Below are 20,386 nucleotides of genomic sequence, written 5' to 3'. Positions count from 1 at the left end.
CTCATCTGTTAAGATTCTAGAACCTTGTGGGGAGACACGCAATAGGATTCTCCCATTTATGTTTGATCACTTCTGTTGTGTCTTAATTCTTTTCGTATGGGCCAGTTGATAGTCTCTGGGTTAATTGATATCTAGTGTAAGCTGAAGCCTCTCTGAGGAGAGTTGAGAGATAAACTAATGTGTGGGTATAGCAAGAAACTATTAGCAGTGGTTTTCATTCTATATTCCTTTAGCAGAATAATAATACTAGGTTCTCGTCCAAGATGCATTACCCGTCTATCCACAGATTCTTGGCCCTATTAACCATGCAAGGCTTCTCTCATGGAGTGAGCCTTATATCTAATCATAAAATGGTTGGTTACTCCTGTAACATTCATGACACTATTGTGCTAGTGGGAACGTCTTGTCAGACAGATTTTTGAGAGGATTATCCCACCATTGTATGCTATTACATTAAAACTAATATGAATATGTATATGCATATATATATAATTTTATATATAATTCATATATATTATATGTATGTATTTTAGGAAGCTTCTACATAATAGGTTTCCATTTGGCTTATTTAGAAGGCCGATAGTTTTAGCTATCCCTCTTCATATTTCCCCCTTTACTCTGCCATCCCATCCATGTTTAAAAGGGAACAATGGAGACAGGTTAAATCTTCACTTAAAAAATATGACAGGGTCACATTATGTTACCCAGTCTGGCCTAGAACTTGTGATTCTATGGCCTCAGTACCAAACCCAATATTTTTTAAAGAATCAATATTCTAAACTCAACATAGGATAGGGATTACTTTCTATTTTGATTTATCCTTTGTTACTAGTCATGTTCAATAGGTCTTTGTGTGTATCATTTCAACAGCATATTTGATTCTTTAAACTTTTCTGTGTCTCTTTGCTAGGTTTTCAAATATTCTTAATAAAAAATGTTATTTGTTGTATGATACAACATTTCCAACTTGTTGCTTTTCTTTTTATGGCGTTACCTTTTTTCTAGATTTATGACTTTTTGTCACATAGTTAGTAAACTTTTACTCTGTAAACATAGATTTAAAAAATTTCAAACATTGTGCATAGTGTATTTGTTTGACATGACTATAAAAATTAAGAAACACTTACATGTGTTTATAATAGTTTCATATGTGAATCTAATTTGGTTTTTATTAATACTTTTATATGATAACATCTTTTTATGCCAGTTCTACTAAGTTCCAGTTAAAAAACCATCATGTTATGGATTAACAATTAATTCACACTGAGGACATTTGCAGTGGTTTATAAGTTGATGAATAACTGATTCTTGTGAGTGACTGAATTGGATATCCGTAAAATGTTGTTGAAGGCAGCATGAACTTTGGTGTGTTGCTAAAGTATGGATGGTGCTTCCCAGAGACCAGACAGCTGCTTCATTCTGTGAGTGTGAGGTTTGCTACAAGCATAATATACAGAGATGGACTCTGTGCTAAATACATCAATTTGAATGCAAGTCACTGCTACTCTGCTCTAGCTGATTGACTTAAGCAGGAATGTAGGCATGTCATATTCCTTTTTAAGAAAGAGCAAGAAATTGATCATTTTTATTGAACATATTTCTGTATAGTACAAGTAAAACAATAAACTACAATATTTTTGTCTTTTACCAAGTAGCACAATACATCGTACCTTTTATTAGGTGGGTTTAACTTTTTATTTTTGATAACTTTACCATAAAATTTTTTTATATGGCTTAGGAAACTTGCCCTTTGGCCTGCATTTGTTTTAGAATTATTTTGCTATTTTTTTCCTCCTTCTAAGTATATCTTTTTACATTTGTTTACTTAAATGTTTGACTTTATCAGTGAGCTTATTACTAACTATGTTGAATTCTCTAAAACATCATTAAGTTCTCCCTGTATGTTTCTTATTTTGTAAATATTCTAATTCCTTCTCTAGTATGGAAAGTTTAGCTGTACATACAAAATTGCCTTCCTGAGCTTTATCATCATAGTTCATAACTCAGTTTTCTCCAGTGGAGTTATTCTGAATTTGTCAGTCACTCCAGGGCAGGCCTCATGCTCAGGAGTGGTTGACCAACATATAATGGATTCCAAGGGCTGTGTGTGCACGTGTGTGTGTGTGTGCATATGCATGCATGCATGTATATGTGTGTATGTATGCTTGTATTTGGTTAGAGTTTAGTGGCGTGTTTTGGTTTTGTATGTTTTTGTTTTTTTCTTTCTATTTTGTGTATTTTATTTTGTTTTCTTGGTTTCATTGTTGTGTTGATAGGGAAAACAAGAGGGTCAGGAAGGATTTGGTGGAAAAATATCAAAATCTATTTAAATTTAAAAAATGTTCTAAAGAATGAAAAATATAATAAAAAGAAAAAAGTATGATACTCATGAAAGGACTGTTTCAGGTTAGAAATGTAAAGAGATAGGAAAACCTGATGCAATGTGTGATGTAGGGTGAGAATCTAACTAGAAAAATAAAGGTATCAACGACTATAAAAACAGCATTAGAATGATTGATACAGACAGTAGGTTAGAAAATGATAATGAAGTAAGTTTGAAAGATAAATGTCTTTGAAAATATTTTTGAGTCCTGAAAACTTGAGATAAAGGGCCTAATGTTTGAAAATATACAAATGATTCAGAATAACGTTTATAAATGTTTGAATATATATTTTGCTGTCTTGTATGTTTGTATTGTTTCATATGCCTGTTCAAATTCATGTATAACAGTTCTTTCTGAGAGTCATTAATTACTATTAACAGTGTTCAATTAATGCATACATATACATATATATGCATATATATATATATATATATATATACACACACACACACACTTTTTACTTACAATGTTAGAGGAAGTAGAGGAGAATCAGCAGGCTAGTGAGCAACTTACTCTCATATCTCTCCACACTTCTCTCTTTGGTGCATCCTTATAGTCCAGTTTGGGTCATTTGAATGGGGTCCTAAGGCTCTTTAATTATATAGGTATGCTTTTTGAGTGACTTCAAAGGCCCCTTAGCCAGAATGGGCTCTGTCTTCAAAGACAGTGGAGTGGCCCATTTGCAGGAAATTGCATGGTTCGAGGGTGATTTTTGTTGTCTTTGAACTTGTCAAGTAGAGCCCCTGCTTAAAACGTGCTGGCCTTTTGCTATCTGACCAAACAGTTAAAGCCTTTTCATTTATAGTTTTGGAGATTTCTCTTAGTTATGCCAGAAGAAACCTGTAACTCAGTTTCCCCCATTATCCTCTTTGATGTAACAGCAGTTTTATGTGGAAGTGTTGGTTGGAGATGTTTGAACGATCTTCACGGTTTTAATGCGTTTTCTTTCTAGATGCTGTACATGTTTTGCTTAGTGGTGAAGCAAAAAGCATGGCTTCTTTTGAAGTAAAAGGTGAGGGCCAGATTGAAGTTGTATGACCTCAGGAAGCGTTCTTAATTTGTTGATTCACTCATACGCCTGGGGATTCTGAATGATAAGTGTGTCCCCGAGAAGTCAGGGAATGTTGCTTTTCTGTTATGTAGTATGTTCTCCAGTGGTAATTCTTCACTTTTGCATTTCTGTTTCGACATTTTTCTTTTCCTTGATCTGAATTTACAGACTCATCTTAGAATAAATTTCATTTGGGGCATCAGGTGTCGATTAATGTGAAGTTAGCATACCCACCAATTAAAGCATTACTAAACTGCCCTCATAAATAGACAATGTAGGACACTGGTTTGAAAGCTGAGGACGAAATCTTTGTAAGTCAGGAGATTTCATAGTTCATTAGTTCGATGCTTGTGTGCTCAGGTGATTGGTGCAAATGATGACCCACATTGGATATGCGCAGGAATGTATGACTGTATAAAAGTGAACATCATTATTGCTATTGCATGGTAATCTTTGCTAAACTTAAGTGTTAGTGTTTTTCCATAAAGTTAAGCAAATTTATTGTCTTCAAGCAAAGTAGAGCTAACAAGGGTGTGTGTTCATTCTTACTTAAAAAAACCCAGTGATGATGAGCATTGCGGAAGGTTTCCATGTCTAGATCACAGGGACTCCATAATTGATTCCTTTTTGTGAGTTTTATGTTTGACATGAAGTAGGCCATTCAGTTTGTTTTCCATTTATTGCTCTAAAAATTAAGATGGTGCAAGCAGGAGTTAACAAATACATCATTTTCTAGAAAGTAGGTGGCCTATGTAGAGTTGTTAAATAGACTATGATACCTCATTCCTTCCTTTTAAATTAGTTTAATCTTGGCCTAGGTAGAAAGGGAGCTTTTTCATAGTGGCAGTTATATGGGCCACACCATGACACAGATGCTGCAGTCCTTTGTGAGAATGCAAAACTCTTTTCACATAGTGTTATAGAGAAAGAAGTGTTTAAATGTTTTATGGAACACAAATTTGGGTTTGTGAGCATTTATTTTCTATTTAAGTAAATAGATTATCGCTTTGCATAAACACAGAACCATGTGAAAGTGGTGGTTTCCCAATCTTCCCGAATGTATATGTTTAGATCTGCTTGTGGTGGGGTTAGCATGAGCACAGCATTGGGCCTATATTTTGTCATGGGTCTTTTAAATATGTTGCTAGAGCTTAAGCCAAGTTTAAGCATGAGTAATTTGTATAGCACAGCAGTTTCTAACCATGGCTTAGAGGGTCTCACGCATTCTAACTTTAAGGTTTTCTTTTGGCATTAGAACAGTTTCACGGAGTAAATTATGTTTTTTTTTTTTTTTTTTTTTTTTTTTTTGTGTGTGTGTGTGTGTGGATCCCAACAGGTGGCTTGTTTGGATTCTTCCTTTGTTTTGAAAAGAAGGACCATTTTTCCAGACCTTTTCATTGGGGAAAAAATGAGCAGTACCAACTCAGCCTTTATATTTCTTTACTTAACAATTAATGCTATGGCTCCTAGAAAGGTGAAGATCTTATGTTTTTGGTGGCCAGTTGTTTTCTTCCTCTTCGCTTCGCTCAGCTCCACTCCACTCACTCTCCTCTGCTCCCCTCCCCTCCTTTTCTTCCTCCTCCTCTACTCCCTCCCCCTTTGTGTGTGTGTGCGTGTGTTTTGGGAGAAGTGTGTTCTCATCCTTCATGGCACATTTTTCATTACAGATCAGAGTTAACATCTGGTGTAGGGATATACAGTAAGCTTTTGTATCTTACAGTTTGTCAGTTTACATAGAAGAATAAAGCTCGTTAAAGCTTGGACTCCCAAACGGAATGTTATAGAAGGAAACTTCAACATTTGTGGTTAAGTATTGAGTTGAGAGGTCTTATTTGATCTCTATGAATGTTCTATGGATGACTATTTTTTCCTGTATTTTCTAACTTGAATTACTTTAATATTATTAGAAAATATGTCTCTGAAGTATATTTCTTCCTGATTTTTATTGTCTTGTATTCATTGTACACAGTGTTGTGTTTCCTTCAGACACTTCTTTTCAAGTATATCATGTATTCCCATTGGAGTCACCTACTTCCATTCAATCTCTTTGGCGACCTCATTCTCCTGCAGGTCTTCTTCCTTCCACAGATCTGTTAGCTTTCATGTTTGTTCTGTCTGTCTGTCTGTCTGTCTGTCTCTTTTTCAATTTCATTTTCATTGTTGTGATAAAATATCCCAACAAAAGGCAACTTAGGAGAAAAAAGGGGTTATTTCAGCTTATAGTTCTAGGCCCAATCCATCATTATGGGGAAGTTAAGACAGGAACTTTAAGTAGCTAGACTCATCACGTTCACAGCCAAGAGCAAAGAATAATGAATCCATGTATGTTCACTTGCTTGCTTATTTGTGCTCAGCTTAACTTTTTATAGTTCATACCTGTCTATATGAACAGGGAATGGTGCTGCCCACAGTTAGCAGGGTCTTTATCCATCAATAACTTAAATAACACACTCTTAAGTGGAAATGCCCAATGGAGACAATGCCACATTGAGTATATCTTCTCAGGTGATTCTAAGTTATATCATGCGACAATTAAAGCTAATCCTCATGAATATATATGTGTGTGTGTATGCATTGCGATTTGCATTGTGAACTATGTGCCTCTTGGATGTTCCTTTAAGTTTCTATGGCTCTTGACACAATGCATGCAGCTCTTCTTTGCTTTTTTTTTTTTTTTTTTTTTGGTAAAATACACTGAAGGGATGAGTTTACCAGTTATTTTTGCTTTTAATTGGTATAGTCAGTCCAACTCTTTCATTATTGCAGCCCGTCTTGAATATTAATGAAGTCTGTTAGTTGTTCATTTAGAAAGAGAATGTGTTGCCTCTTTCCTTTTGCCACCGCCATGCCATCCCAACTGAGAAAGACCCGGAAACTCCGGGGCCACGTGAGCCAGGGCCACGGCCACATCGGTAAGCACCGCAAGCACCCAGGAGGCTGAGGGAATGCTGGAGGCATGCACCACCACAGGATCAACTTTGACAAATATCATCCAGGTTACTTTGGGAAAGTTGGTATGAGGCATTACCACTTGAAGAGGAACCAGCGCTTCTGCCCAACTGTCAACCTGGATAAATTATGGACGTTGGTCAGTGAGCAGACACGGGTCAACGCGGCCAAAAACAAGTCTGGAGCTGCTCCCATCATTGATGTAGTTCGATCAGGCTACTACAAAGTTCTGGGCAAGGGAAAGCTTCCTAAGCAACCTGTCATTGTGAAGGCCAAATTCTTCAGCAGAAGAGCTGAAGAGAAGATTAAGGGTGTTGGAGGTGCCTGTGTGCTGGTGGCTTAAAAGCCACTCCAGGTGTTAATTAAATACTAACATTTTCCATGTGGTCTGAGTAGGTTCTTTGCATCCCTCTTTGTCTGCACGTTGGGAATCTGCCTAACATTTTAGGAAGATAAATGAGGTAATAAATGTAGCCCACAATTGTAAAACAAACAAACAAAAAAACAAACAAAAAAACAAAAACAAAACAAAACAAAAAAGAATGTGTTTATCACATCCTGGACAGGTCTGCTCTGCCAATAAGCAATGCCATATAAGGTAGCAGCAGCGTCTTCATTTTGCCCCTCTGTCTTTCATAGACCCACAGTTACTGAGTGTTCTGAGCTTCTTGGGACATCTTAGCTGACTTGTACTAAGCATTAGTGGCATATGCTTCCTGCAGAGCTTCTGTTTCCCTGAACTGTATTTAAAAAAGAAAATCCCAGGCATTGAACCATCCTGTGGCTGTAGTTAATCATGGCTGTAAATGATTTCCCATAGTACCAGTTTATGAAGCTTATGGCTGAAATAGTGCTGGCTCTGAAGGGTAATTAGGGACTTATAATTGTAATAATTTATGTTTGGGAAGATATTAGCACTTTATGTGTTTAAAGAGATTTGTGACTCTTAAATCTCTTCATAATTTAAAACCTACAGTTTTCTAATGTTAAACTTTTTCACAGCAACATATATTTTATTAGAAGCAAAATGTTACAGTTAAAGACCTGTAATTCAGAGTACTGACTTCTGAGCAGGGCGTGGTAGCACTTTCCTGTGACTTAGTTCTTACTGGTTCAAGTCATGTGTTCATACTGGACTCCAGAGTGTGATGCTCCCAAAGTCAAAACAAAAAAAAATTAGAAAAAAAAACATACATTTCTATAAAAGAATTCCATATTTTGAAAGTGTATGTATTTTGGGAATATTATTTTCCTAATGACTACTTTTTAGATATAAGCAGACATCCAAGTTTTTATTACTAACTGACACAATTCACGCACATAAAATGGAATTATTAAATAATAACATTTCTAGCTAAGCGGTGGATATTTCTCAAAGGTACTGCTTGAGTGTGAAGTCACAGCTCTAAAACCTTATTTCACTTTTTTGTTGTTCATTTGTTTTTCCTTTATTTATTCATTTTATTAAAATGGATTTTTTATATCATTTTTACTGGGTATAATGTTTCCTCCCTGCATTTCCTCCCAGATCTTCTCTACCCCTGCCCCTGCCCATAACACACACCTTTCTTTTCTCTCTTATTAGAAAACAAGTGGGCATCTAAAAATAAAAATAAAATGAAACAAAACAAAAACAAATAAATCAGAATAGGACAAAGCAAACAAGCAAAAAAAAAAAAAAAAAGGAACCAAAGAAAATCACAAGAAACACATAGATGCAAAGACACATACATTGGCACACATAGGAATCCCATAAATACACAAAAATGGAAGCTATAATATGTAAACAAAAGACATGTAAGGTTAAAAACCCGCTAAATTCATTTTGTGTTGACCATCTACTGCTGAGCAGGGGGCCTTTCCTTACATGTGGTATGGATACCCAGTGAGACTTTCTGGGAGAAACTTAATTTTTCCTTGGCTAGTAGTTATCAGTTGGAGATAGATGCTGAGTGAGAGATGGGGCCATATGCCCACTTTCCCTCACAGAACATGGACCCTATCTGGTGTAAGCCTTATTTTGAAAAATATTGAACTTGTGGTGAGAAATGAACAGAAATCCTGAGAAAATATCATTTAACTTGAAGTTCTTAAAGGCTTGGAAATTGTTTTTGCACAAAATTTACCCATGGTTATTATGTTCGATTTTTTCTATATTAAATTCATGTTTTTTTTCCTAAAACAATAATGGATGACATTTAGTAGTTTATATCTAAATTTTAATAACATGTCAAATTTCAACTGTTTTTCAATCTTGGCTATGATGACTCACGGACATACAGTATTAAAATTTGTTTTCATATTAATTGCATTCTATGACTAATGGTGATATTTTATGGAACTATTAGTTTTGTGCAAACCAGAAAAGTATTCAGACAGGAGCAATGGATTTTAAGCAAATATTATTTTCCTCACTAATTGATGGCCTTAGTTACTTCATTGAGTGTGTTGATATACCAGGTTGTTGAATTTTCATAGCAGTGTTGTCAAGACCTCATGGAAAGCATCTGGGCACAAGTTATGTTGTATTGGATCCCATTCAAATTGTTGGTGCCACAAATTTATTTATTTTCACTATACACTTTGGACTTTTGGATGAGTTTGCACATTAGCAATTTTCTGATTAGCTCCAGTAATAAAGTGACACTGACATTTTGGTTTATAACTCTGTGTAACTCACAATAGAATAGTAGTTAGTGAGCAGAGAAGGAGTGATGTTAAGGGGCCAGCAACCTATTTCTGAGTTCCCCTATTTTCAGAAGTAGACATCCATCTATTTGTGAAAAGTAGATGCCTGTATCTAGAAGAAACTTAGTGCTCACCTTCTTTGGCAGTGGCTGACTCCAGAAACACTGGAGCACTCTAAAAAAGTGTCAGGAACATATTGGAAACAGATGACTGGATCAAGATATGAGATAAAAATTGTGTATAGCTGGATATATTTAACATATGATCAAACTTAAAACATCCAGATTAATAAAAAGGCCAGACTTGGTTTGCAATTTCAAAGGAACATAACTGGATAGACAGGATTATGATCAAGTTCTAAGAATGTTGCCTTTTCTCATGATACAAGAACCAGCAATGTGGCATTGCTCCTTGATCCAAACATATCCAGGAGATGTGGTTGGCCTCATGCAGAATCACCACTGCCTTTTTCAGTGTTCTCCATGTTTCATGTGAGGACTTTCATCTTTCCAGTCTTGGGTGGGTCTAGATTTGGGACCATGTTTTGGTTGGAAGTACAAGGCTCTGGATCTCAGCAGGCTTTGAGGTTGGAGAAGTTGAAGCTTACAGGAAAAAAAAAAACAAATAAACATGGTCATCAAAGCTGAGAATTAAGAACTGTTTATCCATCGGCACATTTGAATTAAATCTCACAGAAATAGGCAGAACCATTTGACTTATGACCTTGATAAAATAGTCATGTCTAAGTATCTGTCTTGCCTGTATTTGAATATAGAGTAAGGATAGTTACCATACACAATAGATGGAAATATTCCAGTTGAATTACTCTTGGAGTATTGATTTATAATATAGAGGTGTGTGTGGAGATAATTGATGTAGAATGAAGGTCAGTCAAACTGAGGAGTCTGCTGGAGGAGTGGGGCAAGAGATTCAACTGGCAAAACATATTTTGCTCTTGATCTTTGGTACCGAACAGTACTAGAACCCATGCCAGGAGGAAGTCTTAGGTTTGGGTGTAGGACATCACTCCTGTTTTACAAGCATTCCTCAGGGGTCAGGTTATAGAGATGGGAAGATATAGGCTATGGCATTCATTCCCTAATTCACTTTTATTGCTTAAGTCTGTCAAGGTTCAAGAAACTGAAGCAATGTTTTGTAACAGTTTTAAGAATACCTTTTAAAAAATAAGTGTAGGGCAAAATTTGTTGACTCTGAAATCTTTGTGGTCAAGATTAAAGTAGTCTTTTGATACATAAATGCAAAACAAAAAAGCCTTTAATTTGTCTCTATTCCCTTGGTTCTGTAATTCCCTTTCCTCTGTACGTCTTGCTATGGAGTATGATTTATGATGATAAAGTGCACTTGGTTTGACTTTTGAACTCAAAGCAAGTATAGCTTCCCTTGAGTTTGTGATCACTGTGGGATAGAAAACCCCCTTTACCATTCTTCCATGAGGATAAACCTTACAAAGTCTCCCCTCTCTCTTCAAAGCTAGCTTTGAGATTTGAATAACCTTTTGCAAATCTGTAATTAACTCCAAGAGCAGAGGACAGGCAGCACTGGTTGCCGAGGGATCTGGGCTGGGCTCTGGATACAGCATCCGCCAGCAACTGATGTGCCAGCCATGCCTGTTCCTGCTCTAGTGTCCTAGCTGTTCAGACAAGAGTTCTAAAGGCCAGTCCACAAGGTGGGGTCTTTAGGTGGACACTCTTCGTGCACAACTCTGAAAATGAGGGAGCTGGCCTGTTCCCAGTCAGTTTTCTTACTCCATCACAGCATCTTTCATTGTTGTTTCTCTTCCCCAGCTAGCCACACTCTATTATTCACTCAATTACTGTAAGTATTACTTTCATATACAGAGATGTTCAGCTGGTTCTAAGTTTGTTGAAACTCACACTTGCCCAGGACAGCAACAACAACGTTTGAGTAAAACATTTTCTGAAGGTAACTGAGAACATAGAGAAGCTTTATGGAACTGCTTTATTTTAAAAAAAAATCACAATTTCTAGTTGGGTTACTATGTAGCAGAAATACTAGAGAGATTATGTAAGTGATGCAATTCAGTTAACAATGTAATTGAGAGTGAATGAGCAGAATTGAGCTCTATAAGTGTTCAAAAGAGAATGAAGTGTTCCTAGTGACGAGATGAGCAGAACTCCTAAGAATAAAGAGTAGAATCAAGTGGGTAGCGGAGCTTGTAAGATTATCATAGAATATGAGAAGGAAGACAACTTTAGCATCCCAAGCTATTGCAGTTAGGAAAAGTCAAGAGCATTTAGAGTGGGTGTGGCTCACATCATTTTTGCTTCAGGAAAATTTGATGTGCGTGCATGGGCACACATGCGGTGTGCATGTGTGATTGTGTATGTCTGTGTGGGTAAGATGTGTTTGAGATAAGTGTGTGATGTATGTGGGGTTGGGGGTTATAAAAACCTCTAAGATCTGAAGTGAGAGAAGTATTCCCTTGTTCTGTTAATTGTTTAAATCCATCAGATTTCAGAAATTACAAAGGAGGTTTTAAGTGGAAAGACAGAAATGGTTGTGCTCCTCAGAGAGAGTATTCTCTTAGATAACTCAGTGGTTTGGGCTAAGTAGGGGCACAGGTGAAACTGCTTCCAGGAAATCAGACTACAGACACTGAGCTGGATCATTGTTTTGGAATGCTTAGAGGAATGCTCCATTGTATGCAGTATTGTCACATTTATGAGAACTTATGAATCATATATTGTATGTATCTATGTGAATGTGGAGGAACACCTGGAAAAAACATTCACCCAACATCATTACTTATAGCTAAGAAGATGACCTCTCTAGCCAATCTGTGCTTGGTTCTTACAACTCCAGATTTACAGAATTAGGGCAATAAATTGAAGATTATTTGGACTGCATGGTTTTCCAAATCTTATAGTAAATCTTATAGTACTAAAATCTATATAGATCAACCACAGTTATCAATGTCCTGGAAACTGAATCATGCTAAATAAAGGGATGGCACTCTGGGAACGGTGCACTGGCACCATATTGTGTATCTATCTGCTCATATGGATGTGTGCTCCTTAGTACTGCAGTAAAGGTTACATATTCAGCAAAAGGATGGCCTTTTAAAGTGAAAGACTAAAAACCAGATTGTGTAGTCTCCAGATTTTATAGCATGTGTACAGAGAATCTTTTGTATCTTAAACTAATTAGGAATAAATTTTATGATATATTGAATTTTAGGTCAGATTACTACATCTTATCCTTATACCCACCTTATCTCCTCAATAGAATATTTCTATTGTTTATTAAACAAACAAAGACAAGCTGGGCTTGGTGGCACATCCTTTTAATCTTGGGAGGTAGAAACAGGTGATCGTGTGAGTTCCAGGTCAGCTAGGGCTATATAATGAGATCTTGTTTCAGCATATATAGAACTGGGAGGAGTAGAGGGCCAGAAATCATAATCAGGATATATTATGTGAGAAAAAATGCTATTTTCAATAAAAAGAAAAAATAAAACAAAAAGTAAAAATGTCGTACATGTCAACATATAAATATATAAATATTCTAATTTCTAGAATATTTATAGGAGACTGGAAAAAAATAGGCGTGGTGATACTGGAACAGTCAACCAAGAGAATACTAAGAGACTGCACTTACTGAACCAGGAAATGCCTAGGGCCACCAAGATCATGAAGAAGCAAGAAAGAATTCTCTTGAGAAGTGAGCTCTGCTCAGACACTTGGGGCCATGATAGTCAGCCTGAGGAATGAGTTCCTGTCACTTTAACTACACTGTGATATTTGTTACAGTAGCCCATCAAAACTAACTCTACCATAGTTCCTAGGTCAACTCTCAACCTTCATCTTCTTATTTCTACTCCAAAGTGCATCTTTGCTCATTTTCCAGGACAGTCCCTTTTTCCTGTGTGGCTGGATTCTTTGAACAAGATTCAGTATATTGATTTTGTTCCTCTTGTGGCTATTTTTTTGTGTTCTAAAATCCTTTCTTTATTGCGATTTTTATTTAATATTTTCTTTGATGATTTCATACATGTATATAATGTCTTCCGATTCCTCTCATCCACCTATTGCTGTCTCCCTCACACCTGCCTTTCCTACAGTTCTCTAAGGTTTTTGCTCTTTAACTGTTGAGTTAAATGTATAGTGTGAACATCCGTCAGTGCATTCATCCCATTCATAGACACTTGGCTTCTTTTTTCCTGCTATTTTATACATTTATTTTGTCTGTTGCTTGGCTTAGACATTTTTGCTCTATGCTGTCGGGGGCAGTACCTTAAAGTCATAGCAAGTGCATGTTTACTTAAAGTTTAATTTATTGGTATTTCTAATAAAAAATGGAGAAACTTTGAAAGTTTAATTTTGGAATCCCTTCAAGTCTTGTGTTCACGTTAAATTTAAATGCTTATTTTTAAGCTCTGGAGATGAAATTTTTTTCCCTCATACTATTAAAGTTTAAATGTTTCTCCAGGGTGAGGATATATGCTTTTATTTCTATGTGAGTAAAGCAGGAACTTCTTTTTAATATATTTTATTAAAACTTCATATATGCCCACTGCATCTAAATCACTTTTGCCCTCCCTCTATACACTCTGAACTACATAGGAGTCTGGTTTCCCAAGTTCATGATATTTTCTTTAATTATAATTGTTCCATGTATATTCACATGTGTATATGCACCCAGGTGTATATTACCTATAGGGTCCATTAGCTTTGTTTATATGTATATGTGTCTAGGGCTGACCTCTTGGAGTTGGCATACCTATGTGGGAATCTTTTCCTGGAGGCAGCTTTTTCTACCCCTACACCTCTTATCTAGGGGTGGGACCATGTGGAATCTCTTGTGTGCACTGGTATATGTCAACTGGTATAATTTTTCTGGTCTTATTCAGGCGACCGAATTATTGAAAGTTTTTCAGTGTGTTTTCTTTGACATATCTAGTGGACATGATCCATCCACAGGCATCCTTGGTCTCTGCCTCTCAGAATATTTCTTCCCCTTCTTTCATGATTTTCCCTGAGCGTTAAGTGTAGGGGTTACCTTGCACATGTATCAATTTGGGTTTCTCACTCCACAGTCATGTAGTCTCTCTGTAATCGTCTCCAGCTGTTACAAAAGAAGCTTCTTTGATAAGGGGTGAGAGCTACAAGTGTCTGTGGGAATAAAGATGCGGATTTAGAAAACAGAAGTTATACTGGTTTAGAAACTGGGCAGTAGCAGGCTCTCCTCTTGGGTATATGATCTGAAATGTCTTTCTTTGCATGATAATCAATAGGCCAAATGTCTAATTGTTGTTTTGTGTTTCTCTGTTACAGCTAGTTATGTATCAAATCCCATCTGCAAGGGTTGTTTGTCTTGTTCAAAGGACAATGGGTGCAGCCGATGTCAACAGAAGTTGTTCTTTTTCCTTCGGAGAGAAGGGATGCGTCAGTATGGAGAGTGTCTGCACTCCTGCCCATCAGGATACTATGGACACCGAGCCCCAGATATGAACAGATGTGCAAGTGAGTATCTCACTTTTGTCCATTGAAATTTACCGGATATACAATTTACATAATATGCTAAGTTTTTATGGAAAAAAATATATGTAAGTCTGTAGATATACTCTAAAACTTTTAAAAATGAACATGGCAAGATAAGAGAACTTTTATACTTTGTATTTTGTATAGGTATATCATAAGTTAGACACATTATTTCAGTTATCTAGATTGACCATTTCTCATTATGCTAATCTAAAAATGCTTGCTAGATTGAACTTTATAAGGAGAAAATACTGCTTGCAAACCAACCAACTATTCCCATCAAATGATTTTAATATGCATGAAAATTCTTTGATTTAATCTTATTTTTATAGTTCTTTTCCTTTTCCTGGTTTTGTTTGATATATAAATAAATATATAGTAAGTATAGTAAATATTACACACACAAACATATACATATATATACATATACATATATATATATACATACACACACACATATATATGTATATACATTTAAACTTATTAGAAGCACCATTACTGGTAAAGATGTAATTAAGGTGTTTAGGTTTTTGAGGTTTTTGTTTTGTTTTGATAAAGTATTCTAGTCAAGTAACAGAATAAATAGTTTTTACCAGTAGTCAAAATAAAAATATATGGCTTAGATGAAGTTTAAATTTACCTTTATTTCATGAAATTATTTGGACCATTTGAGTGACATAACATACAAGTATCAATAGCTTGGTTGAATTTCTAAGTATATCTTATATATTTAAGGTTTATGATTTGACCATGCATAAGACAGTGGTCCACCTGGAAACAGTTTTCTGTTCTTACTGGCTTAGATCACCTCTGGTGAAATTTGAATATCTTATGCTCCTGTGCATTTTTTACCTACACACCTTTCAGTGTGCAAAGTGATAAAGCTAGAAGTGGATAAAGCTTGAAGCATTTACTCTAAATTCTAGAACTATTGTGATATGAATTGTGTGTGTGGGCAATAGTCTGACTGTGCACTAACCTGGGATATTAATGAGTGAAAAATGATGCTATTAGTAATGGTTTGAGGTATGGGCCATAATTCAGGAAATTGTTGAACAAGTTGATATGAACAGTTATCTCTGTTGGAGATCTTGCTGCATCAGTACTTCCTTCAGAACTCAAGAAAAGGGTTGAAAGGTATAGTTGACCCTTTTCCTAAGAAATGGAGAGTAATGATTGTACACTGGGTTTTGGAAAAAATTTATTTACATGTAAGAAGGGACTTGCTATGGTTTTACTTATTTTAAGTGAATACGGTCAGTGCTGGAGACTACTGACCTAGAGGAAATCAATACTTAAGCCTGGTTCTAGTGGGAAGTGCTTATTAGCAGAACTCTGTAAAACAGAGTGAGAATAGAGAGATAATTTGTTGTTCATGACATCCAGATTATTATGGTTCTTCCATGCTATTGTCTTGTCTAGAGGATGCAAATAACTTAAATTATAGTACCGGTTATAGAGAATTGGAGATTATAGCTCCTTTTCTCTGAGATTATTGCTTGACCATAGATAGATAAACTTTAAGCAACAGTAGCTTGCCTTGTTTTGTGCTGTATTGTGATATAGAAAGGATGCAAGTGTAAAGTGGTTATCTTCTAAGAAAACATTATATGTTGGCTGAAGTTAGCTTCTTGGAATATATAGTATGAAGTTTGTAAAATTCATAAATGCTCATGAAAATAGTCACTGGATTAGCTTATTGAAGTGTGCAGTGAGCACACTCACAGATAATACAAGCTTCTATTATCTCTGATACGTTAGGTGATGTTTCTGTCATATTTTCTCACTTATTAGCAAATTCATTTACACGGAAGCTCCATTTTTAAATTGTTGCATATTTCCCTATTTAGAAAGCTTAGAAATGAATCTTAACAAAATGCAAGGACAAAAAGCAAAACATTTCCCAGAGATACTCAAAGTTAACATCTTGGCTTCAGTCCTCATGAGTGTGTTTCTCTGCATGGTTTTGTCCTCCTTCCTTACACGCATGTCATATTTGTGATGTATTTTAGATTAATGAGACATGTCTCTTTCTATGCTATTCCACATAGCTGTATATATATTTCTGTATCTGACATACAACATTTAGCTAATCACCCATTAGAAACTCGCTTTCAGCTTTTAAGAATTATAAGTACTTTGAGGGATGTTCATTTATAAAAGCTTCTTGTTTCCATTTACAAACATACTCTTGCATATTTATCTGATTAATCTTTGTAGCATATACTTTTAATTATAGTACATGTTTTAAAATCTTTAGGTATATATTACCCAGGTCCTCTGGAAGTTTATGTAATACACAAGTATACACAAGTGCCAGTTCATATCTCAACCAACAGGAGACATTTTTTACTTGTCCCTGCTTAGATGCTAATGACAAAAGTGTATGGAGAAGTATTTTGGTTTTAATGTTTTTTAAAATTTTTTTTAGTATGAATCTGGCATTTAGTATATTTCCCAGAACATGTAAACTTCCTTCTTTCTTTTACCTGCAAAATCATCTTAAATTTTTTTAAAAAAATTAAATGAAATATCAAATTCAAAGCAAAGTTGACATATAGTAAACACAGATCTGTCACCAAGAGGATTAACACTTGTAACCATGGCATTCAACAAGAATGTCAACAGGCACAATGACAGGCTTCTTGTTCATTATTCACTCTTTACTCATTGTAACCACCATCCTAATTTATGTGATATGCAGTTGTATTGATGTTTAAACTTCTCGTTAGTTAAACTCAAAGATAATCAAGTTGATTGTATGTCACAGAGACACTGCTGGCTGTTTAGCTTCTGTCCTGTGCCAATATCTCTATTATATACATTTTTCTCAGTTATCCAATATAGTGCAAGCAGGTGGTATATTTACATTAGCTGGATGAAGTTATCTAAACTGGTTAAAATACCCTTTCTAAAATTTAGGAGTTGAGTGTAGCAATGAAGGGACTAATATATATTTGAAGGTTATAGGTGTTTTCTGTATTGTTAGAATTGAGTATTATAAATAGAAAATAAATATATGGAAAAATTATTTTCTGTCATAAATAAAATGTAAGTGCCTAGGTACGGGTTTACTATATAATTAGAAGTTATTCTGGGTAGATTGAGACTACATTATGACAGGATTGTTTAGATAAGGTTTCCAGGTAACCTGCCTACCCTGTAACTCACTGTGTAGCTTTTTTTTAAAGTTAATAATTTTATTTATTTACATTCCAGATGTTGTGCCCCTCCAGGTTCCCCCCTCCCATAGTTTTTCATCACCACCCCCCGACCCCAGCTTTGCTTCTGAGAGGGTGCTATCACTTGAGTTTTTGATCTTAGCCTTTCTGACTTGTTGTTTTGGTTCGCATTTCCCTGATGACTAAGGACTTTAAACATTTCTTTAAATGGTTCTTTGTCATTAGAGATTGGATGCTGTTTAGCTCTGTACCCTCTTTTTAAACTGGATTATTTGGGTTGTTGGTATCTAACTTCTTGAGTTCTTCATAAATTTTGGCTGACAGCCCTCTGTCAGATGTAAGGTTAGTGAAGATACGTTCCCAATCTTAGGCTGCTGTTTTGTACTATTGACAGTATCCTTTGCCTTACAGAAGCTTTTCAGTTTCATGAGGTCCCATATATCAATTGTTCATCTTAGAGCCCGAGCCATTGCTGTTCTTCTGTTCAGGAAGTTGCCTCCTGCACCAAGGAGTTCAAAGCTATTTCCTACTTTCTCTTTTTAGGAGATTTAGTGTGTCTGGTTGAGGTCTTTGATCCACTTAAACTTGAGTTTTGTGCAGGGTGATAGATATGAATCTATTTCTATTTTTCCTCCTATACATATTCAGTTAGACCAGTGCCATTTGTTGAGGATGCTTTTTCCCCATTGTATGGTTTTGGCTTCTTTGTCAAAAATCAAGTGTCCATGATTGTGTGGGTTTGTTTCTGGGTCTTTGATTTGATTACATTGATCAACCTGTCTGTTCCTATACCAGTACCATGCAGTTTTAGTACTATTACTTTGTAATATAGCTCGAGGTCAGGAATGGTGATACCTCCAGAAGTTCTTTTATTGCTCAGTATTGTTTTTGCTATCCTGAGTTTTTGTTTTCCCATGTGAAGTTGAGAAATTCCCTGTCAAGGTCTATAAAGAATTGTATTGGAATTTTGATGAGAATTGCATTGAATCTGTAGATTGCTTTTGGTAAAATGGTTCTTTTTACCGTGCTAATCCTACTTATCCATGAATATGGAAGATTGTTCCAATTTCTGACATCTTCCTCATTTTTTTCTTCAGTGACTTGAAGTTCTTGTCATATAAGTCTTTCACTTTTTGGTTAGAGTTATACCAAGATATTTTATAGTATCTGTGGCTATTTTAAAGGGTATTGTTTCCCTACTTTCTTTCTTGGCCAGCTTACCATTTGTATAAAGGAGGGCTAGTGATTTCTTTGAGTTAATTTTGTATCCAGCCACTTTGCTAAAGGTGTTTATCAGCTGTAGGAGCTCTCTGTAGAAATTTTGGGGTCACTTACCTATAATGTCATATCATCTAAAAATAGTGATACTTTGACTTCTTCCTTTACAATTTGATTCCTCCCCGATCTCCTTTTCTTATTGCTCTAGCTAGAACTTCAAATACTATATTGAATAGATAGGGAGAGAGTGAGCAGCCTAGTCTTGCCTCCCTGTCCTCCACCATTCTCATGGCATCTTTCCTTTCCTCCCAGCATGGTGATCTCCTTCTTCCTGTTTTCACTTGCTCCCAAGCCTGGGGAAAAATCTCAAGTCTTGCCTTTGTCTGCCTTGCCCAACCATTAGCTGCTGGCATCTTTACTTATCAATCAGAGCCAATTGGGGACAGAGCCCACTAGGGTCTTATGCGTGGACATGAGGACTCTCATGCAAACAATTTTGGGGACGCAAATTAACATAAGAATACAAGTAGCATTAGGCCAAACACACTAGAATTTTTGTCCGAATATTTTATTCCAGAAGACAACTGGCACGTTGTCTTCAGTTTCATGTTTTAAGTACACAGTCATTGCTTAAAGTAATTATGTCATATGAAAAATTGTTTAGCCGCGAAAGATCAAAGTAGTCCTCCTACTAGGTATGGTTGAACACCATTAGTTTTGTCATTGTGATGGGGAGCATTATGGCTAAGGCATCCATCATTTAATGGGCTATATCAGGGTTTGTTGTAGTCATTTGTTTGTTTGGAGACAGCATCTCTCCACATAGCCCTGAGTTTTTTCTATTAGCCATTTCCTTCAAGTGCCTTTACCTGTATACCTACACATGCAATGTGAGTGCAGGCAACTGAACTTGGGGAGTTCTCTCTGGCCCTAGCATCATTCCTTTTAAAAGGCGTACACCACCTTGTATTCTCTGCTTCTTTGAAAAGTAAAGCATTGGCTGGACATGTTTTTGTTTTGTTTTGTTTTCCAGACAGGGTTTCTCTGTATAGCCCTGGCTGTCACAGAATTCACTTTGTCAACCAGGCTAGCCTCAAACTCAGAGATCTGCCTGGTTCTACCTCCCAAATGCTGGGATTAAAAGTATGCACCACTGTGCCTGGTCCTGTATTTTAGTTTTTAAGATAACCTGTGGAACTTAAGTGTTCGTAAATAAAGTTTAATTGGAAAACAGCTATGCTTTGTGATGTGTGAGTTGTGGCTACTTTCGTGTTCTAATAGAGTTGAATAGTTTCAACAAAGACCTTATGGTCTATATTCTTTCACATTTACTCTCAAGCCCCATACCCCTGCTCTAAGCCTGTTTGGAATTGAGAGATTCTTTTTGTTTCT

The 20,386-nt window shown here is 36.0% G+C and overlaps 1 protein-coding gene and 1 pseudogene across 3 annotated transcripts in view; both read left to right on the top strand.

The window, feature by feature from the left end:
- The window catches only part of Rspo2 (R-spondin 2), a 134,849-nt gene that overhangs the window by 53,348 nt on the left and 61,115 nt on the right, over nt 1-20,386 (top strand). For all 3 annotated transcript variants that reach the window (XM_076911323.1, XM_034516018.2, XM_076911324.1), the window contains exon 3: nt 14,388-14,576. In XM_076911323.1, coding sequence (XP_076767438.1) covers nt 14,388-14,576 — 189 coding nt within the window. The remainder of the gene's footprint in view (nt 1-14,387; nt 14,577-20,386) is intronic.
- On the top strand, nt 6,277-6,875 carry LOC117718454 (large ribosomal subunit protein uL15 pseudogene; annotated as a pseudogene).

The sequence above is a fragment of the Arvicanthis niloticus genome, chromosome 13, assembly GCF_011762505.2.
Source record: "Arvicanthis niloticus isolate mArvNil1 chromosome 13, mArvNil1.pat.X, whole genome shotgun sequence".
Taxonomy (NCBI): domain Eukaryota; kingdom Metazoa; phylum Chordata; class Mammalia; order Rodentia; family Muridae; genus Arvicanthis; species Arvicanthis niloticus.
Note: the sequence above shows the minus strand (reverse complement) of the source record. Positions and strands in the feature narration are given on the sequence as shown.